The sequence below is a fragment of the Limulus polyphemus genome, unplaced genomic scaffold, assembly GCF_000517525.1.
Source record: "Limulus polyphemus unplaced genomic scaffold, Limulus_polyphemus-2.1.2 Scaffold2071, whole genome shotgun sequence".
Lineage (NCBI taxonomy): Eukaryota > Metazoa > Arthropoda > Merostomata > Xiphosura > Limulidae > Limulus > Limulus polyphemus.
The window spans coordinates 43,950-63,109 of NW_013667681.1; the positions used below are offsets into that span (position 1 = coordinate 43,950).

The 19,160-nt window shown below is 32.8% G+C and overlaps 2 protein-coding genes across 2 annotated transcripts in view; one reads left to right on the top strand and one right to left on the bottom strand.

Moving 5' to 3' along the window:
• LOC106465848 (vacuolar protein sorting-associated protein 26B-like) overlaps positions 1–16,896 on the bottom strand; it is a 42,003-nt gene extending 25,107 nt beyond the window's left edge. Inside the window, exons 1-3 of the mRNA XM_013926089.2 lie at positions 16,809–16,896; positions 12,605–12,748; positions 2,832–2,907 (exon numbers count right to left, since the gene is read on the bottom strand). Of these exons, the coding sequence (XP_013781543.1) occupies positions 2,832–2,907; positions 12,605–12,748; positions 16,809–16,811 (223 nt within the window). The 5' untranslated portion in view covers positions 16,812–16,896. The remainder of the gene's footprint in view (positions 1–2,831; positions 2,908–12,604; positions 12,749–16,808) is intronic.
• Positions 16,897–17,061: 165 nt separating this feature from the next.
• The window catches only part of LOC106465845 (U1 small nuclear ribonucleoprotein A-like), a 22,438-nt gene continuing 20,339 nt past the window's right edge, over positions 17,062–19,160 (top strand). The window contains exon 1 of the mRNA XM_013926087.2: positions 17,062–17,147. The gene's annotated coding sequence lies outside the window, so the exon portion shown is untranslated. The remainder of the gene's footprint in view (positions 17,148–19,160) is intronic.

Here is a 19,160-nt window from a genome sequence, read left to right on the forward strand (position 1 = left end):
GAAACAATCACAAGTATCTGTATAAATTATTCACCACTTGAAACAATCACAAGTATCTGTATAAATTATTCACCACTTGAAACAATCACAAGTATCTGTACTAATTATTCACCACTTGAAACAATCACAGGTATCTGTATAAATTATTCACCACTTGAAACAATACAAGTATCTGTATAAATTATCAATTTACCTTACCAATTAGCAGGTCACCTAGTCCATTTCACACAACAATTTGTTCCTTTGCTTTTATCAAAACAATTATTTTACAAAGGTCTGTGAGGCCATTTACAACTGGTGAATTACTAGATTGATTGTGACCAAACTTGGCATATACCCTTAGGGGCCCATCTGGGAGTGACATAAAGGATCAACATTCAGATCTGACCCCTTACATCAACCACTGTGAGTGTCTATGACTTCCCCGTATGTTGAATGAGTATGTCACCTAGTTATCATAAGTGGAGATATCCACTCGTCAATACTAGCTATATAAAACAGCATGGAACTTACTTTAAAAATTACTCAGAAAAGTGTTAGCCATGCAGAGGAAAAAATGCTCAAGTTGCATGTACTTAGCAGATATAATTGAATAAATTTTCAAAAAATGTTGCATTTTGATTTCATATTTTTTAATATATGGTAAAAAAATTTATACATGTTTTTGATAATAATTACATTTCCTAATATGAAATAAAAAACTGAAACCCCACTTAAATATGCTGTTATTTTAAACTTGGGAAATCCCACTAAAAGATGAATAAGAATGATACACAAGTTACCAGAAAAGGCTTATTGATCAATTAACACTAGACAATGAAAAATTTGTTACTGGAGAAAATTCAAGTGATTCAGGTGATTTGATGTCGCTTATTTCAAAGATGTAGTCACAACTTGTCCGTCACCTCTAGAGTTTGAGTTACTATAATATCTCAATATTTTATCAGCACTATGTGAAATACCATGCAATGAACTCAGTACAATAGAATTATGCAACAAAAATAAGTTTACTTTGACAGTTTTATGGGCAGAAAACATACATTTTTAATAACTTCAAAAACTGACTGTATTGTATTGTTCATATACGTTATTTGTTCTAGATATAATTGTAGGGAATTGCACCACTTTCGTTTCATTCCCACGCTCACCTGCTCTACCGGGGAATCACGAAACCTTCATTTGCACAATTTGCTAGAACATTTGAGAAGTCTGTCAACTGAGCATAAGATGGGGCAGATTCAGACAACTTTCTCTCAATTGTCTCTCACTCACCCGGTCACTTTGCTTCACTCTTTGCACAGTCAAAACAAAGTTCAATCTCCTTCCTCTCATCATACCCGCAATATAATCAAATTTTCCAAAATCTTTTATATTTCATATTTTTTAGAAAATCATTTGAAAGGCTGGCTGCCTCCAGTTCAAGTAAAGTCCAAAACAAACAGTTTCTACTACATTTGTTGAAAATGTAACAGTTTCATGAAAGAAAAACATCACACACAAAGTAAAGGTAGCTTAATACCACTACTTTGGGTGTAAAATTGGTGACCAAGAAAAACATTTGGCTACATGTATGTGTTGTACAGTATGCACAACTGGATTGACACAGTGGTTGAATAAGAGAGCAAGTATGTCATTTGCAGTTCCTATGATATGACATGAGCCCCAAAGTAATTTAACTGACTACTATTTTTGCATGACTAATGTTTCTGGATATTCAGATAAAACTAAACAATACATTCAATATCCAGGAATTGCACCTGCAATGAAACCAGTGCCTCATGGGGATGGTCTTACAGTGCCACATCCACCAATAAATTGGGAAACAGAAGTTATCTTGAGATGAAGACAATTTATCTATTAATTCTGTATATCTCAACATAAATTGCCTCATCTGATCACACAAAAAAAGAGCTAAATGATCTGATTCATGACTTGTCTCTATCAAAGCAGCATGGGGAACTTCTTGGCTCTTGTTTACAGTAATGGAATTTATTAGCTCCAGGAACAAGAGTTTCAATCTACCAAAGTCACCATCAAAGTCTTGCTTCTCACTACAGCATGCAAGATACTTTGTGTTTGTATAAAAATGTTGATACATTAATGGAAGAATTAGGTATTAAACATCATCCTCAAGAATGGAGACTTTTTATTGACTCATCTGAAGTTATTCTGAAAGCTGTAATTTTGCACAAAGGGAACATGAAGCCATTGATTTCTGTTACTCATGCTGTGAACATGGAAGAAACTTACCAAAGTATGCAGATTATACATTCTTAAAAATAATTTTCAATGAATAAATAGTTATTAAAGAAAAAATTATTTTCACAATATTTTGAAAAATTTTGTCATAATTCAAAATCTAGAGGTGATTAATAATTTTCAACATGATTTTTAAAATCAGCATCGTCAAATTTCATAGAAACAGTTGCATTTTTTCTAGTATCAGAGAATTTTTTATTATTTCCCAGTGTTATCATAGTGTGGGCTTTCCATAAACTGTGTAGTTGTGGTCATTTTTTTAAAACAATTTCAACAGTTGATTGTAAATGGCCCAATTATTCATAATCATGCCAGGATTATCAAATGGCAAAAAATAAAATGTCCCTTAATAGTCTCATCTTTATTTCTCAAATACTCTGCAGTTTTTGGAAGTTAGCTTTTTGACTGGACAATCCAGAATGCAACTCATAGTAAAATAATGTTACAAGTGTTAGTGCTCAAATACTCTTGAACAACTTAAATCTTCAATCATTCCTATCAACACTAAGGACACTGATATTTAAAAAATTTTTTGTGAAAAAAAAAACCCATAATAAATGGTGTTTACTTACCAATTTGCCCAATGAATTCAATTTTGATCCCTTGGTGTTCAAGTTTCATTCCTGGTTTTTTTAAGGTTATATTAACCTATTAAGTCAAAACAAAAAACTGAATAAAAAATATGTAATTTCCTAAGTTAAGCACAATAAACAACAAAAAACTTTTAATATTCTTCAATATCAAACTCTAATCATTGAAATTGCTTTCAGCTGACATACTATATATGTTTCTTGTGATTCAAAAGACATTACGATCTAGAGTTGTGTTCATACTTTTGTTTCATTTGTCATAAACACCACATTTATATTTACAAAGATTTTCTTCAATGGTCATTATCTATGTTTCATCATTTTGGATAATTGGTTATAACAAGAAATAAAGTGTTTTGGAGCACAATTCCTCCATCAGTACAAGATTATACACAAAACAGAGGTGCTAGCCCTAACTCACATGGAACTGGAATACCAGCCTACAAAAATAAGAACCTAAGGATGATTTAACTTCTGCAAACACTTTCCACAATGAGCAGTACTGAAATCTGTAAAGTAAAGTACCGTATTTGATGGCATATAAGACGCATGGGTATATAAGACGCACCCCCTTTTCAGCAGGTAAACGCTTGTCCCTTCAGAGACAAGGTTTCGTCATGTCTTTTTATCTTTACTGTGAAACTTGATATATCGACCAACTTGTGTCAACAACTCGAAAAATGCACGGCCAATCAGTAAGCGAAGATAGAGATAGAGGCAAATTACAAGCAAACAATAGGGAATGCTACCGCGTGCTCCGTGTAATGTGCTGTTAGATTACTTTCACCAATAAATGCTTAAATACACTAAGAACTTTTTCTCCTGAATCTGGCACTTTTAAGAGATAGACCTTCCATCCTTTAACAGGATGCTGAAAATTCGACTGCGTCTGGCCTATGTAAATTTCCTATTTCTTATTTCATAGTTGGAATGATGTACTGATCGTATGCTAGGATAGTGAGCGTTAGGAAGAAGATTAGCCTGCGGAAGATCTCAACTTTGCATATTAGACGCAGGGCGATTTTTTGAGCCAAAAGTTCGGGAAATAAGTGCGTCCTATATGCCGTCAAATACGGTATACAAAATGCACGATTTTCACTTATTTTGAACAATTTAATGCATGGCCCATCACCAGTATTATCAGACTCAAATTTCAACAACACCCACAATTGGTAAGAGTTAGATATCAGGATGTCATTTGTTATTTTCAACTTTATGGGTATTATTCAGGTAGTAAAGTTTTAATATCTTTGATACAAGTGTGGCATCCCAAAATGGAATTCTTCCCCCCCCCCCATACTTTTTTTTATTGGCTTTCATTTCAACATCTTTCCAATGTAACTAATAGGGCTATTTTAACTTTTGAATGTGAAAACTATCAGTATTATACTAAACCTGCAAAATGTAAAAAACAAATAATTCATATCTAGCCAGTTTCTATTATCTATTGTTTACTTAAATTCCAAGTTTACAAAGTGTATCTTCATGAAATTTGGTAGGCTTATAGTAAACATTACAAGTATGTTGTACATAAAAAACCAGGATTTTTAATCAAGTATTTTTACTAAAGATATGTCTATGAATTTACTAAATTAATTCTGCTTAATAAGTTAGCACACAGGATCACACACAATAGTTGTAACGGTTTTCAAAAGAGACCCAAAGCTCAAGTGTTTTCGAATAGTTCACTATTCTCCTTCAAGACAATAAAGGGTTATGTTTAATGAGTGTAATGAAATATATAGGCACGGATGTCAACATCATGTAAACCAGATGTTCAGTATGAGTTAGCCTTGAGAACTAGCCAATCATAACCTAGAGTTGTTGATGTCAGGTTTAGTTTGTGCTAAAGAAATGGGTACAGTACATAAAAGACTTAAGTGTGATAATAGTTATAAGAATTATTAACCAATTTTCATAAAGATGAAATGAAAATAAAATAATGGTAAAAGTTGGTTGGAAATAGAGAAGTGATACAATATATATAAGAAATAATATCAATATAGAGAAATTAAAGAATGAATAATACTATTAATGTAAAGTAAGTTTAATTATGAATTTAGTTTTGAAAATCTTTTCACAGACATACAAAGGTCAACAATCCCAGGATTGATATTGATTCCATTTGATATTACAGTATTTAATAGTGTTATCCAGTAAGCTTCTTTAATTTCCCTGTTTCTGTTAGATGTAAAATTTGTCTCTATACCCATCAGTTTAATGTCTTCAAGAGATTGACCAGGCATGTTAAAGTGTTTTGAGACCAAAAGTTCTTTGTTTGTTTTGATTGTTGATTTGTGGTTATTAAAACGTTCCCGTATAGTTGTTTTGGTTGGACCTACATATTGGAAATTGTATTTTCAGCATTGGATTAAGTAAATAATGTTTTTGTAGAGCAGGTTATGAGTTTAGTGATTTTGAACTGCTTTTGGTTGTCTTTATCAGAAAATTTGTCAGTTTCCTGCATGAACTTACAAATTTGGCATCACACGCTGTTGCAAGGATGACTTCCACCTGGTGTCAACTTAAAGTTGATATTTGCACGAACTAAGTGTGAATGTAAAGTTTTATTTTTTCTAAAAGAACTGACAGGAACTTCTGTAAAAATGGATTTTAGTCCATAATTAACTTGAAATAGGTAAAAGTGTTTTTTTTAGTATCAAGGGTAGGTTTTTAATTTTTGGTGATAAGTAATAACCAGTGGAACACAAGAAGAATTTGGTTTAGGTTTTGTTTCAAGGCAGATTCATGTGGTATTTTGTTAGCTTTGTTAAGTTGTTGGGTAATAGTGTTATGTTTATAACCTCTTTCAGTTACAGTCTGTTTCAAAGAATTAATGTGACTGTCATAGTTAGAGCATATCTTCTTTGATCATGATATTGTGTTTGGTGACAGCTTTGATTATGTAACTATTGTGGTTTATACGTTGGTTTTTAGTATAAATCAGTATGTAGAACACCATCTTTTAATATTAGGTTTACATCTAAGAAACTTGTTTGGGTAGTGGAGTGATCTAGAGTAAATCTAATAGAACTGTGGAAGGTGTTAGCATGTCTATAAAAGGATGGTAATGAATCTTTGTCTCCAACCTAAATAAAAAAAATGTCACTGATGTAACATCTTCGAAACATTGGTTTGTCTGTGCAACTTTCCAACAGTCTCATCTCTAAGTCTCCCATAAATATGTTGGTATAGTTTGGTGCCCATAGTTGTGCCTTTTGTTTGAATACAGAACTCATTATTAAATTATTTCAATATGTAGGTCAAACCAAAACAACTATATGGGAACGTTTTAATAACCATAAATCAACAATAAAACAGGGAAATCAAAGAAGCGTACTGGATAGCACTATTAAATACTGTAACGTCAAACAGAATCAATCTCGATCCAGGATTGTTGACCTTCGTGTGTCTGTGAAGAAATTTTCAAAACTAAATTCATAATTAAACTTACTTTACATTAATAGTATTATTCATTCTTTAATTTCCCTATATTGGTATTATTTCCTATATATATTGTATCACTTCTCTATTTCCCACCACCTTTTACCATCATGTTTTTATTTATTTTATCTTTATAAAAATTGGTTAACAATTCTTATAACTATTATCACACTTAGGTCTTTTATGTACTGTACCCACCTCTAGCATAAACTAAACCTGACACCAACAACTCTAGGTTATGATTGGCTAGTTCTCAAGGCTAACTCATACTGAACATCTGGTTTACGTGATGTTGACATCTGTGTCTATATTTCATTAACTATTTAAACATAACCATTTATTCTCCTGAAGAAGAATAGTGAACTATTTGAAACACTAGAGATTTGGGTCTTGTCTAAATACATTTCAAATGCTTGTTTACAGTTAAATTTTATATTTTGTTATTTGCTCTACCCTAACTCTCTATACAGGATTGGTCAATTCAATTGAGCCCCTAACCACCAAAAAATAAATAAATAAATAGACCTAAATTACCCTTTTTTCTTTCTAGAATGACTTCAAATTGCAACATGAAACTACATTCATTTATCCTAAGTAGCTTTAAGTTTGTAACAGTATACATCTACTTATAATGAAATTTCATTGTTTTATTGCCCTTTGAACTGTGTCTAACTACTATCCATGCCATTATAAGATGTAAATCACTCGGAGAACATGCAGCTCACATTACGCTATCAAATTACATTATCCACAAGCTACTAGCACATGTGCCTCATGAACCATTTTAATTATATTATTATTATTATTACTTATTTTACCTAATCTAGTCTTAAATAACTTAATAAGATCGGTATTTTTAGATTTTAGTTACTTTTATAACAATAAATAAAGAGCAGACTAAAGACACAACCTACCTCATTGAAATCTTGATTTAAAAGATAGAAATGATTCTAGGTAAGTTAGAAAGACTTAGAAAACCACTAGGTGACATTCTGAGCTTCTGATTGGTTATTCATGTCATATATAAAAGTAACTGTTTATAAGGGAGCGTTTCCAAAAATGAAAGAAGGTGAGTGGGGTGCCACTATATTTGATTTATTAAGTGAGCAATATATTAGCAAATAGAAATTTTACATTCTATATTTTATATTTCACTTCACAAACATCTAATTTGAACCGGTACTGCATTCAACATACCACGTGACACACAAACATCAATGTTTATCTGTTTTTTAATATTCACTTTTAAATTAACAAATTGAGTAATATATAGTAATAAAATTTGGATTATGATCTACAGTTTGATACCAAACTTATTGATATAAATTCATGAAATAGTAGTTCAATAAAATTTTGAATGTGAGTCAACAAACAAGATGATATGGCCTTTCACCTGTGACCCGTATCGAAAGGGTTAATTAAATAATGCATCAAAGAATATAGACTAATAACATACAAAAAGTAGACAAAATTCACTTACCTCTAAAAAATTTTATGGCTATCTAACTACGCAACAAGAGCCATTACAAATTAATCCAAGTTAGTCATTAACGTTCCCACAGGAACGAAGCTTGTACTGTGAGTCAAATTGGCAATATTCTGTTCAGACGCTATACAATACATAGTTTGAAATATGAAACCTTGATTATCTTTGGTTATAGGTAATATATAATGAAATGTAAAGAGAGTTATCAACAAACTGTGAATGAGAGGATGTAAGAGGTGGGGTCTGATTTTCTATTCAATAGCTCTGTAAACAAACAAAATTATGGTTTAAGTTATGGACTATAAAAATTATGGTTTGTCTCAGCAATAACAATTTTATAGTGAGTAATTTACATTTAATTTCATACTTTTTTGAGGGGTGGTGGATAAAATAGGGATGATGACATGCTAAGAGAAAATGTGTCACGTGGATCACACTAGTGGATATTCAGGATTTTTTTATATATTTCCTTGTAGAATTAAGAACTTAAAACTCTTATACTATTAAAATATAGATTACCAGCTAAGATTTTATGCTATTCTAATTGGTATAACATAAACAAAAAGTAGTTTAACAAAATTTTTAATGGAAGACACTAAAACATTGTGTCATGTGCAGTAAAGGATACCCGGGGTGATAGGGTTAAGGTTTCTTATCCAATCTAATATATTTAATTTTTACGTTAGTTACTTTTATAAAAATAAACAAAGAAAAAAAAAAAATGAGAAATTTAGTACTTATTTCTGAAGTTCAAGCCTTCTGCTGGCGGCCAATGAAGCATTATAGATGTTATGATTTTCTTATGCTGAAAATGCATTTCCGATGGATACTTACTTCTGCTCACAAAATTAGCTATTCTTGTTCAGTGCTGCCCTCTATATGCAAACCTTTTCTTTATGCATACCACAAGCCTTCTGCTTCCCCTATTAGAAATTGCTATATTCCAACACGTCTCTCATGCAAATCAGCATGCATCACCTCCTAGCCAATAGGCGCATCATATGCTCACATGACTATTTTTGAAGTTTGGCAGAAGATGGCAGCACTGGAGAAAAGTGGGAAGTGTGAGCGGAGTTAAGTACCTATCGGAAATACATTTTCTCTATAAGAAAATTATAACTTCCGATACGGTACTTACCTCTACTCACAAGATTAACTAGATTCCCACATGGAGGAGGAGGGACAGATGTGAGGGAATGACAGAAGTACCACCTGAAAGCGTCCAAAGAATACCCATGAAAATGAGAGATACAGATCCGAAGATCAGAAGAGGAAAACCACACCACTTCTGAGCCAGGTATACTCTTCACCTGTGTGTGGAACGTGGTAGGCAAGTGATCCTAACCAGAAAAAGACATTGCTCAATCACACAAGAGAAAAATGGGTAAACGAGGATATGCCCCTGGGTGTAGAGTGGCTAGGTTGCAGTGGACCATACTTGGTAAGTCTGCTACATCCAAAACCTCTTCACGGGGTACTGACATCTGCACGAGAGTAGGATGAGGATCATACCCTCTTCAACCTCAAACCCAAAAACCGGGGATTATAACCCACACCGATTCCTGGGTATGACACGAGGATTAGCTCTGAGCTATTGATTTAGGAAATTGACATCCAGTATCAAAAGGACGTCTATCACATGGAGTCAACTCCCCCAGTCACGGTACAGGCTGGGACCATCCAATGACAATAACATCCCCTTAAGAAAAGAATGAGGAAAAGTCAAGGACAGAACCATAACAATCTCACATACCACTGATGTGACTTACAACACAGACAGCAGAAATTAAGGGAGGAAGATAGACAACCCGAACCGTGTGAAGACTTATGTTGATTGGTCCCCTCTAATCCAAAACCTCCTTGTGGGGTATCAACATCCACGAGAGAGTAGGATGAGGATTCCCAATGGAAGGGGTGAACTGTATTCTGATGTCTCACTCGATGGTATTGGTTATCACAAAAAGGAGGATATTACGTCATCCACACCCGCAGAACACCACCACCCTACTCTGTAACTGAATGGTTATTGTGTGGAACTCATTGAGTTGGGTGTCTCCATGGTCAACCACCCAAGTGGCTTGGAACTGGACAGTGGCAAGAACTCCCATACTCCACTTGAAGAAAGGAGGGTGACAATGCAGTGGAGAGTCTGGAAGAATGTCATCACCAGAGACAGTGCAATGGGTGACCACAAAAGCTTATTTTAAAAAGCAGACCATACTGAGTTATTCACTCCAGGTATGGGCAGCAATCCCCCTTCTGTTTTACCCATGCAGTCCATGGGTGGTACAGTCCAGGACAGACATGTTTATGAAACAAAATATCACGAGGTTATTCATCGTCAAGTGATCTTGTGGAACACCCCATCTCCACGGTGAGCATGTGAAGCCATGGAAGATAAAGTGTTAGTCAACATAGCTGTACAGTGCAGATTTAGAGTTAAAGAATACCTGGTCAGGCACCACTCACCATGGAGCAGGATCCATGTGATAAATAGTAGATAAAAGCTCCTTGAAAGAAAGTATGAAGAAAACTTACCAGTTAGAGTTGCAACAAAGTCTGAAGAATGGTCACAGGTGGCAGACAAAACCTAGACGATAAGGAAACTGCAATATGACGAAGATAGTGGGAGATAAACGTACTGGAAGTGTTTTAAATGCCAGATTGCAGAATCTCCTCCACTGAATGACGAAGATGAGAAGCAAGGGAAAAAGTTAGGTGTCCGATCTGATGAAAGGACACCTGGAACAAAGTCCGGGAGGAAGAATAGACCAATCGAACCAAAAGGTGGAACCGTCTGGTAAGGGTAGAAGATGAAAGATCAAAAAAGAGAGGAGGATTTCCAGGGGATAAAGAGTTGTGAACGTGTACCCCAGAAGCCTATCCAGATCCAGTCAAAGGTAAAGATGGGAAATAGGAGAAAAGGAGGAACCAACCTCCTGAGCTGCCAAAGTCTTCGGAAAAAAGGAATGATCCAAATAAAAAAGAAGATAGGTAGGATGATAAAGTGTAGGTGAAATGTCAATGGCAAAGGAATCTGACCTTCGACATCCACAGGCTAAGAGGAAGGAAATATGTTTTAAGGGAAAGATGAAATATGGAACACGAGAAAAGTGGTTCAAATAAAGGTAAAGTAAGGGAATGTAGAATCACATTAATGTCCCAATCCCAAAGCGCAGTATGCCTGGAAGGACAACATATTTGGAAGGAACACATGAGCATGGTAAGAACATGGAAGGTAAAAACCCTACAGTATCAGGAAGAATGAAAGGTATGGGAGAAGGCCACCTGATATCTGGAAAGCGAGGAGATCGAAGACCCACGGTCTAGGACCCAGGTAAGAAATTCCACCACATGAGCCACAGAAGGCTTGTCAGAAAACCCCCTGATAGTAGACCAACTGCGGAATACCTTCCACTTGCATTGGTACACCTCCATGGAAGATGGAAGTAGTTAATAAGGAAGCGACTTGATGTGTGAAATAGATCACCAAGGACCAGACAAAAGCCAAACATGAAGACGCAGGACTTGAAAGTTGGGATGTAGGATATATGATCAAGGTTGACGAAGAAGGGAGGGAGAAAGTGGAAAAGGGACAGGGGGTGAGGAGAAGTCATTGTAACCTTTGAAATCATGGCTGAGCTAGCCAATAGGAAGCAATCAGTAGGACTTGACAAGGAGTGGAATGGACAAGAGAAATCACCCAATGAAGTAATTGAATGGGTGGGTACACATAAAGATACTTGTGTGACCAATCCTGGCTGAAGGTATCAACTGCCAGAGTATGTGGATGAGGTACAAGCAACCCAAAGAGAGATAACATGGTTTTGAGGCCCATAGCAAAGGCATCCATAGCAAAGAAACTCAAACAGCCAAGTCCCTACCCAGACCTGAACCCACTGGGTAGTCACCGGTACTGTTGGCAATGGGGGCACATTGTCGAGGAAAGCAAAGAGAAGTACAAATGAGCTACTATGTTCGTAAGGGTTGATTGTTGATGGATCAATGTCACCACCTGAGACTTGATTGTTTTCTGGACCATATCAAAGACGTAATGTCACCAGTACTGTTGGCAACAGGGGTGCATTGTCGAGGTAAGCAAAGAGAAGAACAAATGAGCTACTATATTTATAAAAGGGGGGGTGAATTGTTGGTGGACCAATGTCACCCGAGGCTCAATTGTTTCCTGGACCGTATCAAAGACGTAATGTCTCAGAAATGGGGCCATACATAAATCCCTGAGATATGTCAAGGGTAAATGGACCCAAGCCAAAATGGCATCACGAGCTATACCATCCCCACGTACATAACACCAGAGCCAAAAACAATATGCAGGCTAAAGAGGAGGAGAGAAGGACAAGGGTATCTGTGGAGAGTCTCAGACAGGAGATGTGGTGAGTGTATTAAAAGATTCCAGTTCCATCTCCAACTACAGAGCTTCATATCCTCATCTGTTACAGATGTACAAACTAGTAACATATCAACAAAGTTTCCTGTGAGAATAATAAAACTCCACTAATCTCCCAACTCTATATATCATTATTTGAATTTTCATAAGTTGTTGTATGCAAATTGGTTTATATCTTTTCTATACACAACCATACATATGTTAGTTGTTATATTCCTTTAATACAAATTCATATGCATGGCCATTTCATAAGAGTTTGGTGCATTTTTTTTATGTAGTAGCAGCAAATTTTGCATGCTTTGCATTATAAAAATCAAAACATGGACACAAAGCAAATCTTCTGGCCATATAATATATTTTAACAGAAAAATTGTAATGAGACACCAAAAATTAAAATTCTTATGATATAATTTTTACCTTTCCTGACACAGACTCTCCATCATAATATAAATAATGTTTTTCTTTCTTCCCATCTTCAGTTTTGATTTCTGCTAATTTTCTGGTGTCTGAGCCACTAAGAATTATGTCAATGTCTGCTGTCTGGCCAAACCCAAAGAAACTCTAGAATAAATAAAAGCTTATGATATATAATGAAAATAATAACTGACATACATTACTGCAATAAACATAAAAAAAGAAGAAACTATATACACACACACATATATATATATATAGTTTTATTTATTTCTTTACTGCTTTGTAAATTTACTCAAATTCTAGTACTATCAGTTTTTAACCCTTAAGAAAACTGTATTGGATTCACCAGTAAGAACATCTCTTATACATATGTACTTTTATTCCATAAATTTTGGATGGCTATGGTTACTATTAAAAACTATGTCATTGTCAGTTCACTACTATATGATGTCATGAAAGCACTATTAATGTAAAAAAACAATCCAAGTGTACTTTAAAACAAAATACACTTTATATAAAAATACTTGTGTAATAATATACAGTAAAATAATTGTCTTACTGGGACTGGGATAAAAAGTTATCTCTATAATCATGTTCTTTAATGTTTTCTTGGGCTCTTTAATGAATTTCCCTAACAAATATCCACTAATTTATTAAACCATGCAATCTGGATACAATTTAAATCATCACTGTATTAAATGTGATATTACAGCACAATAAAAACAAATTATTCTACTGGCTCCAATAATGAAAGTGTATATCAGTCTTATGAACAAATGATGTAAATGGCATTCAAACAAGCTGAATTAAATATTTTGATTGCTTGTTTTTGGGAATGATAAGTGGCCTCAATGATAAAAATGGCATTCTGTTCAAATATGATAAAAGAGAATAAAAAAGTTTTGGTTAAGTTTTCTGGGAATTTTAAATAGTAATAAAATAATATTATAACCTTGTATAAAATGCTGATGAAGCCTTTTATTGGAACTAGAGAAATTAAACTAAGCTGGTATTTCCATCTTCAGAAATGTAGTTTTGTTGTAGCCTTACAGAGGATTAATCATATTGACTGGTGCAATAAAGTATTACATGTTTTTCATTTTTTTAAACTTCTGTTGAACTGACTCAAAGGGTTACCTTCAGACTGAGTGTTTTGCTTTTATTTGTATCATATTATTAGGTTTACTGACTCAAAGGCCTTGTATCTTCTATGTTTAGACATTAAAAGTACAAGTTCAAGACTGAAGAAAATATGTTGAGGCATTATGGGAAATGGGTTGAGATGCTCCTTTCATGAATCATTCATTATCTTGGGATTTATCCATTACACAAGCAAACATCAGAGGAACTGGAAGCATTCTTAAAATTTCCAATCACTTTTCTGAGCTGCCTCCTGTGTCTTTACAACATTGATGAGACACTCAGAAATTTTCATAATTTTTTTTTTTTATAAATTATGAGACATCAAGGGGACCCTTGGCCCACCAAGGATCTCCTACTCTCGACCTCCATCAACAAACAGGAAATTAAATACTCATAAAATACAGCTCAGATACCCCAAATATTTATCACCCCTGTTAATAAGCTCCTCTAAAGTTGCTGCTTCTATCACTTCTGATGGAAGTTTATTCAGAAGATTTACAACCCTTCTGGAAAAATAAAACTGCCTCAATTGAAGATGTTTGACTTTTCAAAATCAAAATGTATGTCATCTTATCCTACTGCTTTCAGAATTCTACATGAAAAACTTTGTTGCCTCAATCTTATCAATTCCTTCAATAATTTTGAATACTTGAATTAAAATATCCCTGACCTCCTCTTTTTTAATAGACATATTGAAAGATCTCAAGCTATCTCCATAAGACTATTAATCCATTCTCAAGATCACCCTAGTACTAATAATATCCCTCCTCTAAACCTTATCCACCAATCCTCTGGATACAGGCAGGTAAAACTTGAACATCACAACTTTTTAGTTGTATTCAAAATTTAATTAAATTACTATATTATCAATATAGGTTAATAAACTGGGCATCAAAATGTAGTTAATAAATCAAATTTTAATCTAACTTTTAATTTAAAGATGAAATATTTAAATACATTCTCAATCTTCACTTCTATGTATCACATGATACTTTTGTTCCAAATAGACCCCTTAAACATTCATTCCACCCCTATTTCAGCTTTTGAGTGTTAATAAAAATTACAAAGTAATAGTATAGATATAGCCTCCAATCACTTTGATGTAGAGAAATATAAACACAAGTCACACCCACATGCTAAACCTTCTTATCACATATTGTCTTTCAAAAAATTTCAATAATAAATACATTATCTATAACCAGTAGAAAGAGAAGATTTTAATTTATTGATTTACAAGTAACGCTAGTTTGTTCTCACAATAACTTTTGAATTATTCAAGGTAAAGATTCAAAGTTGTATCACCAAGTTCAGTTCGATCAGCAAGGGAATTATTTTAGCACATTCACAGCTTAGTAAGAAAGACAGTTAACTTGTAATAGTTTTAAACACTGTATGCTTTATGCATGTTATCACTTTGTGTTCTAAGTCAAATATTTGGGTTAACATTTATTGACACCAAGCCTTTTACTATAAAAAAAGTACAAGACAAACACATAAGTACTAAATTTCTTGTTTTTGTATTTTTTATTCATTGTTATAAAAGTAACTAAAATGTAAAAAGTAGAAATTTATCAGGTAAAAAAATATAAATGAAAATATAAATAAAAACATCAAATAAAAAGATATTTTTTCTGTGAGGTATGCATGTGAGGAGCTACAGAACACATGATAGCTCAGGTTACAACATTGAATTAAAGAACACATGAATTCAATGTTGTAACCTGAGCTATGCATTTGCCAGGTAATTTCTAGTTTGTAATGCGGGTTTAGTAGTTAGACATGGTTCAAAATGTAATGAAACAATAAAATTAAATAAAAACAGATGCAAACTATTATGAGTTTGAGGTTGTATAGGTAAATAACTAATTTTCTGTTATAATCTACAATCATTCTAGAAAGAAAAAGGGTAATTTAGTTTTATTTCATATTTTTTGTGGTAGTTATCTGATTGGTCAAATGGATTGACTTCATATAGTATTAAGATAGAGAAAATAACAGAATATATCAAATTCTACCGAAAAAATTTTTTAATATTCATTTACAAGCTTCTAGAGGTTATTTAAGCAAAATTTTAAAACAGTTAAAGGAAAAAAAGTATTTTTAATATTAACATTCAGATTTGTCAAGAATTTGAGCCTATAAATTCATAGACAGCTCTTTAGTAAAAATAATTAAATAAAAATATGATATTTGTGTACAAAAACTTTCATGTTTACTAAAGCTTGCCAAATGTTGTTAAGATACATTTACTATATTAAGTTATTGTATGTAGATATTCATGGTTATATAGTGGTTGAAATGTTAGTCAAAATAACCAAGCAAATGTAGAAAAGGTTAACTACAGTGAAGTGTAGGAATGAGGCAATGTTAAGTTGAATCAGTCTTAACTATCTAATTCATTTCTAGAGAAAATGCATATTTCAATTTTATAATTGAAAGTACTTTGGTTTATATTAATAACGTTTTTGTTAAACTTAAACTAAGTCTTTTGTGATGTACTATGTGAAATTGCTAACAAGAACTAGTTTTGCCTTGCTTTATTTGGTACATACTGGATTATTTGGTGAAAATGATATGAAGTAACCTTGAGGTTGAAGGCATAATAATTAAAATGTTTAACTAACTTAAGTTAACGACAGTATAATAGTTATTTCTACTAGCAATAACTGAATAAGCTATTCGTGTACCAAGACTTTTTGTTTTCTTTTAGGATTAGCAACTAATAAATTAAATTTCAATTCTGCTAAAAACAGAATTAGTTAATTTGGATAGTCTAGACATCATCTAATATTACTGATATTAGGCTTAGGCTTAGTGGGCGTACAAAAAATATCGGTAGGGCATAGGCATAGCTTTAACCCCAAGCTTGTCTAAATGGTAAGTTACGGAGTGATACTGATAATATCATTTGATAGGCTAAGGCATGAACTATTATTATTTTTTATGACACTAATCAACATCTATCGCCATGTAATATACTATTAAATCAGTATAAAAAATTAATAATAAAACTCTTAAATATGTTAAATGTAAACGTTTTTCATGCTATATTAAAACATACCATTTTTCGTATATCTTTCCGTCTGGTCACAAGATTTCATCTGTAAAATGGCCGATAATCTCGACACCCATACGTTGTCTTTGGAATTAATTTTTTTCATATTTTTATTAATGTTAATGTAATCAAGTTATTTGTCCTCATTATTTTACTTTTTTTAAGGAAATTACGTATACATTTGTCCTTTCAATAACTATACACGAACTATGTAATAAAAATAAAAATACGTCTTTTAGCAGGGAGCGCTGTCATCTAGGTTGCAAAAGTCTTGTCGAGTCTTAGGGATAGTGTGAGCTGTTTCAAATAGGAGTGAAATTGTGTATTGTTAATCGGTATCATCGGGTAAATAATTTATATTATTTCAAATGTTATCGCAACAGTAAATATTCCCTTAAATTGATGTTAGTGCGCCGGATGGTATTTTGTTATTGTTTTAACGTATTATTTTCAAACTTGTCGAAAATGATGATGCTAATAGTGTTATTCTATGCTAGTATTACTAATATTTAGTAATATTAAGTATTATACTTATAGTTTATCAGCTTTCTGTAACTTGTAAGTATAATCTAGACCTTTTTAATAGGTTCAATGTAGTAAAAAGATAACTTAAAACACCAAACATGTAGCTCTTAATTGGTTATTCCAATAGATCTAATGTGTAGTAATGCTTTATCCAACACAACACTGTTAATATATATAAATTAAAAGTTGTAAGTTTAGGACATTATAACTCATCCTTATCCAACACAGAGTGCTGGTGACTCCAAATATAATTATGCATCTCTCTTTCTAACATTATTAATGTTATCTCAGTTTCAATTTCACTATATGTATTTAGTATTGATCTATTATCATCTAAGGTTTACCATGCATAAGAAAATAATTACAAGTAATAACAGTTTGAAAAAAAAAAAGGATGATGCAGGGATGGCAATGCCATAAACTTTAAAGTACAGAAATAAGGTAGGGATGGATACACAAAACAATATAAAAATCACTAAATAAGTAGCTAAATATTTCCAAGAAGAACTTATCTACAACTAAATGTTGAATTCTTTTTACTTGTATGAATTCAGGTTTGAATAAAGGCAGTTAAACTGAATAATGCTAAAAAGTCTTACAATGGTTAATTCCTAGAAGATTGTAACATTGGCTACTTATGTAGGGATTTTTGTATGGTTTCATGTATTCATTTCTACCTTATTTCTGTACTTTTTGGCATTGCCATCCTTATTTTTTCAAAATTTCATTTATTACTTTTTTTTTAAAGTAATGGCCATTGCTATGAAGGCAGCTATTTTAGCCTGGCATGATGATGATGATTTATCTTGATGACATCATGTGTTGAAGTTAGTGAAATGCTATTCTGCTTCTGCACTCCCCAAGTTAATATGCACCAATTTAGTATGTAATTCATTGTAACAACTTCAAGCATTAGTGAGTTAGTTCTGATGCTAGCATCAGAATAATCAGCAGAACATTTGGCTGTTATGCCACTCACCAGATCTCTGCTTAAGTGATGCTTTTTGGCTAAACTGAAAGTTTTAATAGCTTCTAATAACTTAAGTTAGGTATTTATAAAAGTCTCTTACATTGTTGTAAGAGAGATTTGAGACTATGATGAGCAATACATAATATGCGATGGCAGTTTTTTTTCTCTGGCCCATCCCTAAATACCAAGAACTTTCATGCTTAGTGATTTAGATTTTTTTAATGATAGCCGTTGGTAATAGTCATAAAGGCTTCTGTTTGATGGTGTTTATTAATTTCCTTTCTGAATTTTATATAAAAAGTTTGAAATGTTTTTTGGGATTTCATTCTTTAAATATTGTGCAAGATTATATTTTTCAGCTTCTTACCCAAATTATTTTATATATATATATTATTGCATTACTATGTTTGATACCCCTCAGTAGGTAAAATGTTTTAAAGTATTTAGTATGAATAAATGCTAGATAATTTGAGAAGAAAGGCTATTGTATAAATATCTGCAGTGGGAAAAGGGTGAAGTTAATGTGACTTAGCAACCATTTCCGTGTTAGATATATACTTATTTTTTTATATTAGTGTGTTTTATTGGTTAAAACTGAAAATCAGAGGTCCTAGTAATAATATAGTGATGCTCACTATGGTGTTCTCAGTTGTTTTTTACTCACTACAGTGAGCCTATATTTATATAAGATTTGAAGAATATGTAGTGTACATATAGCTTGGACACTCTACCACTATAACTTATTGAGAAGCCGGTAAGAGTTCCACATGGCACCCCCACTCAATTTTAAAAAAATTCATCAAAGTAATCTTTATGTATTAATAACTCATATTAATAGTATGATCTGATAATTTTAATACATT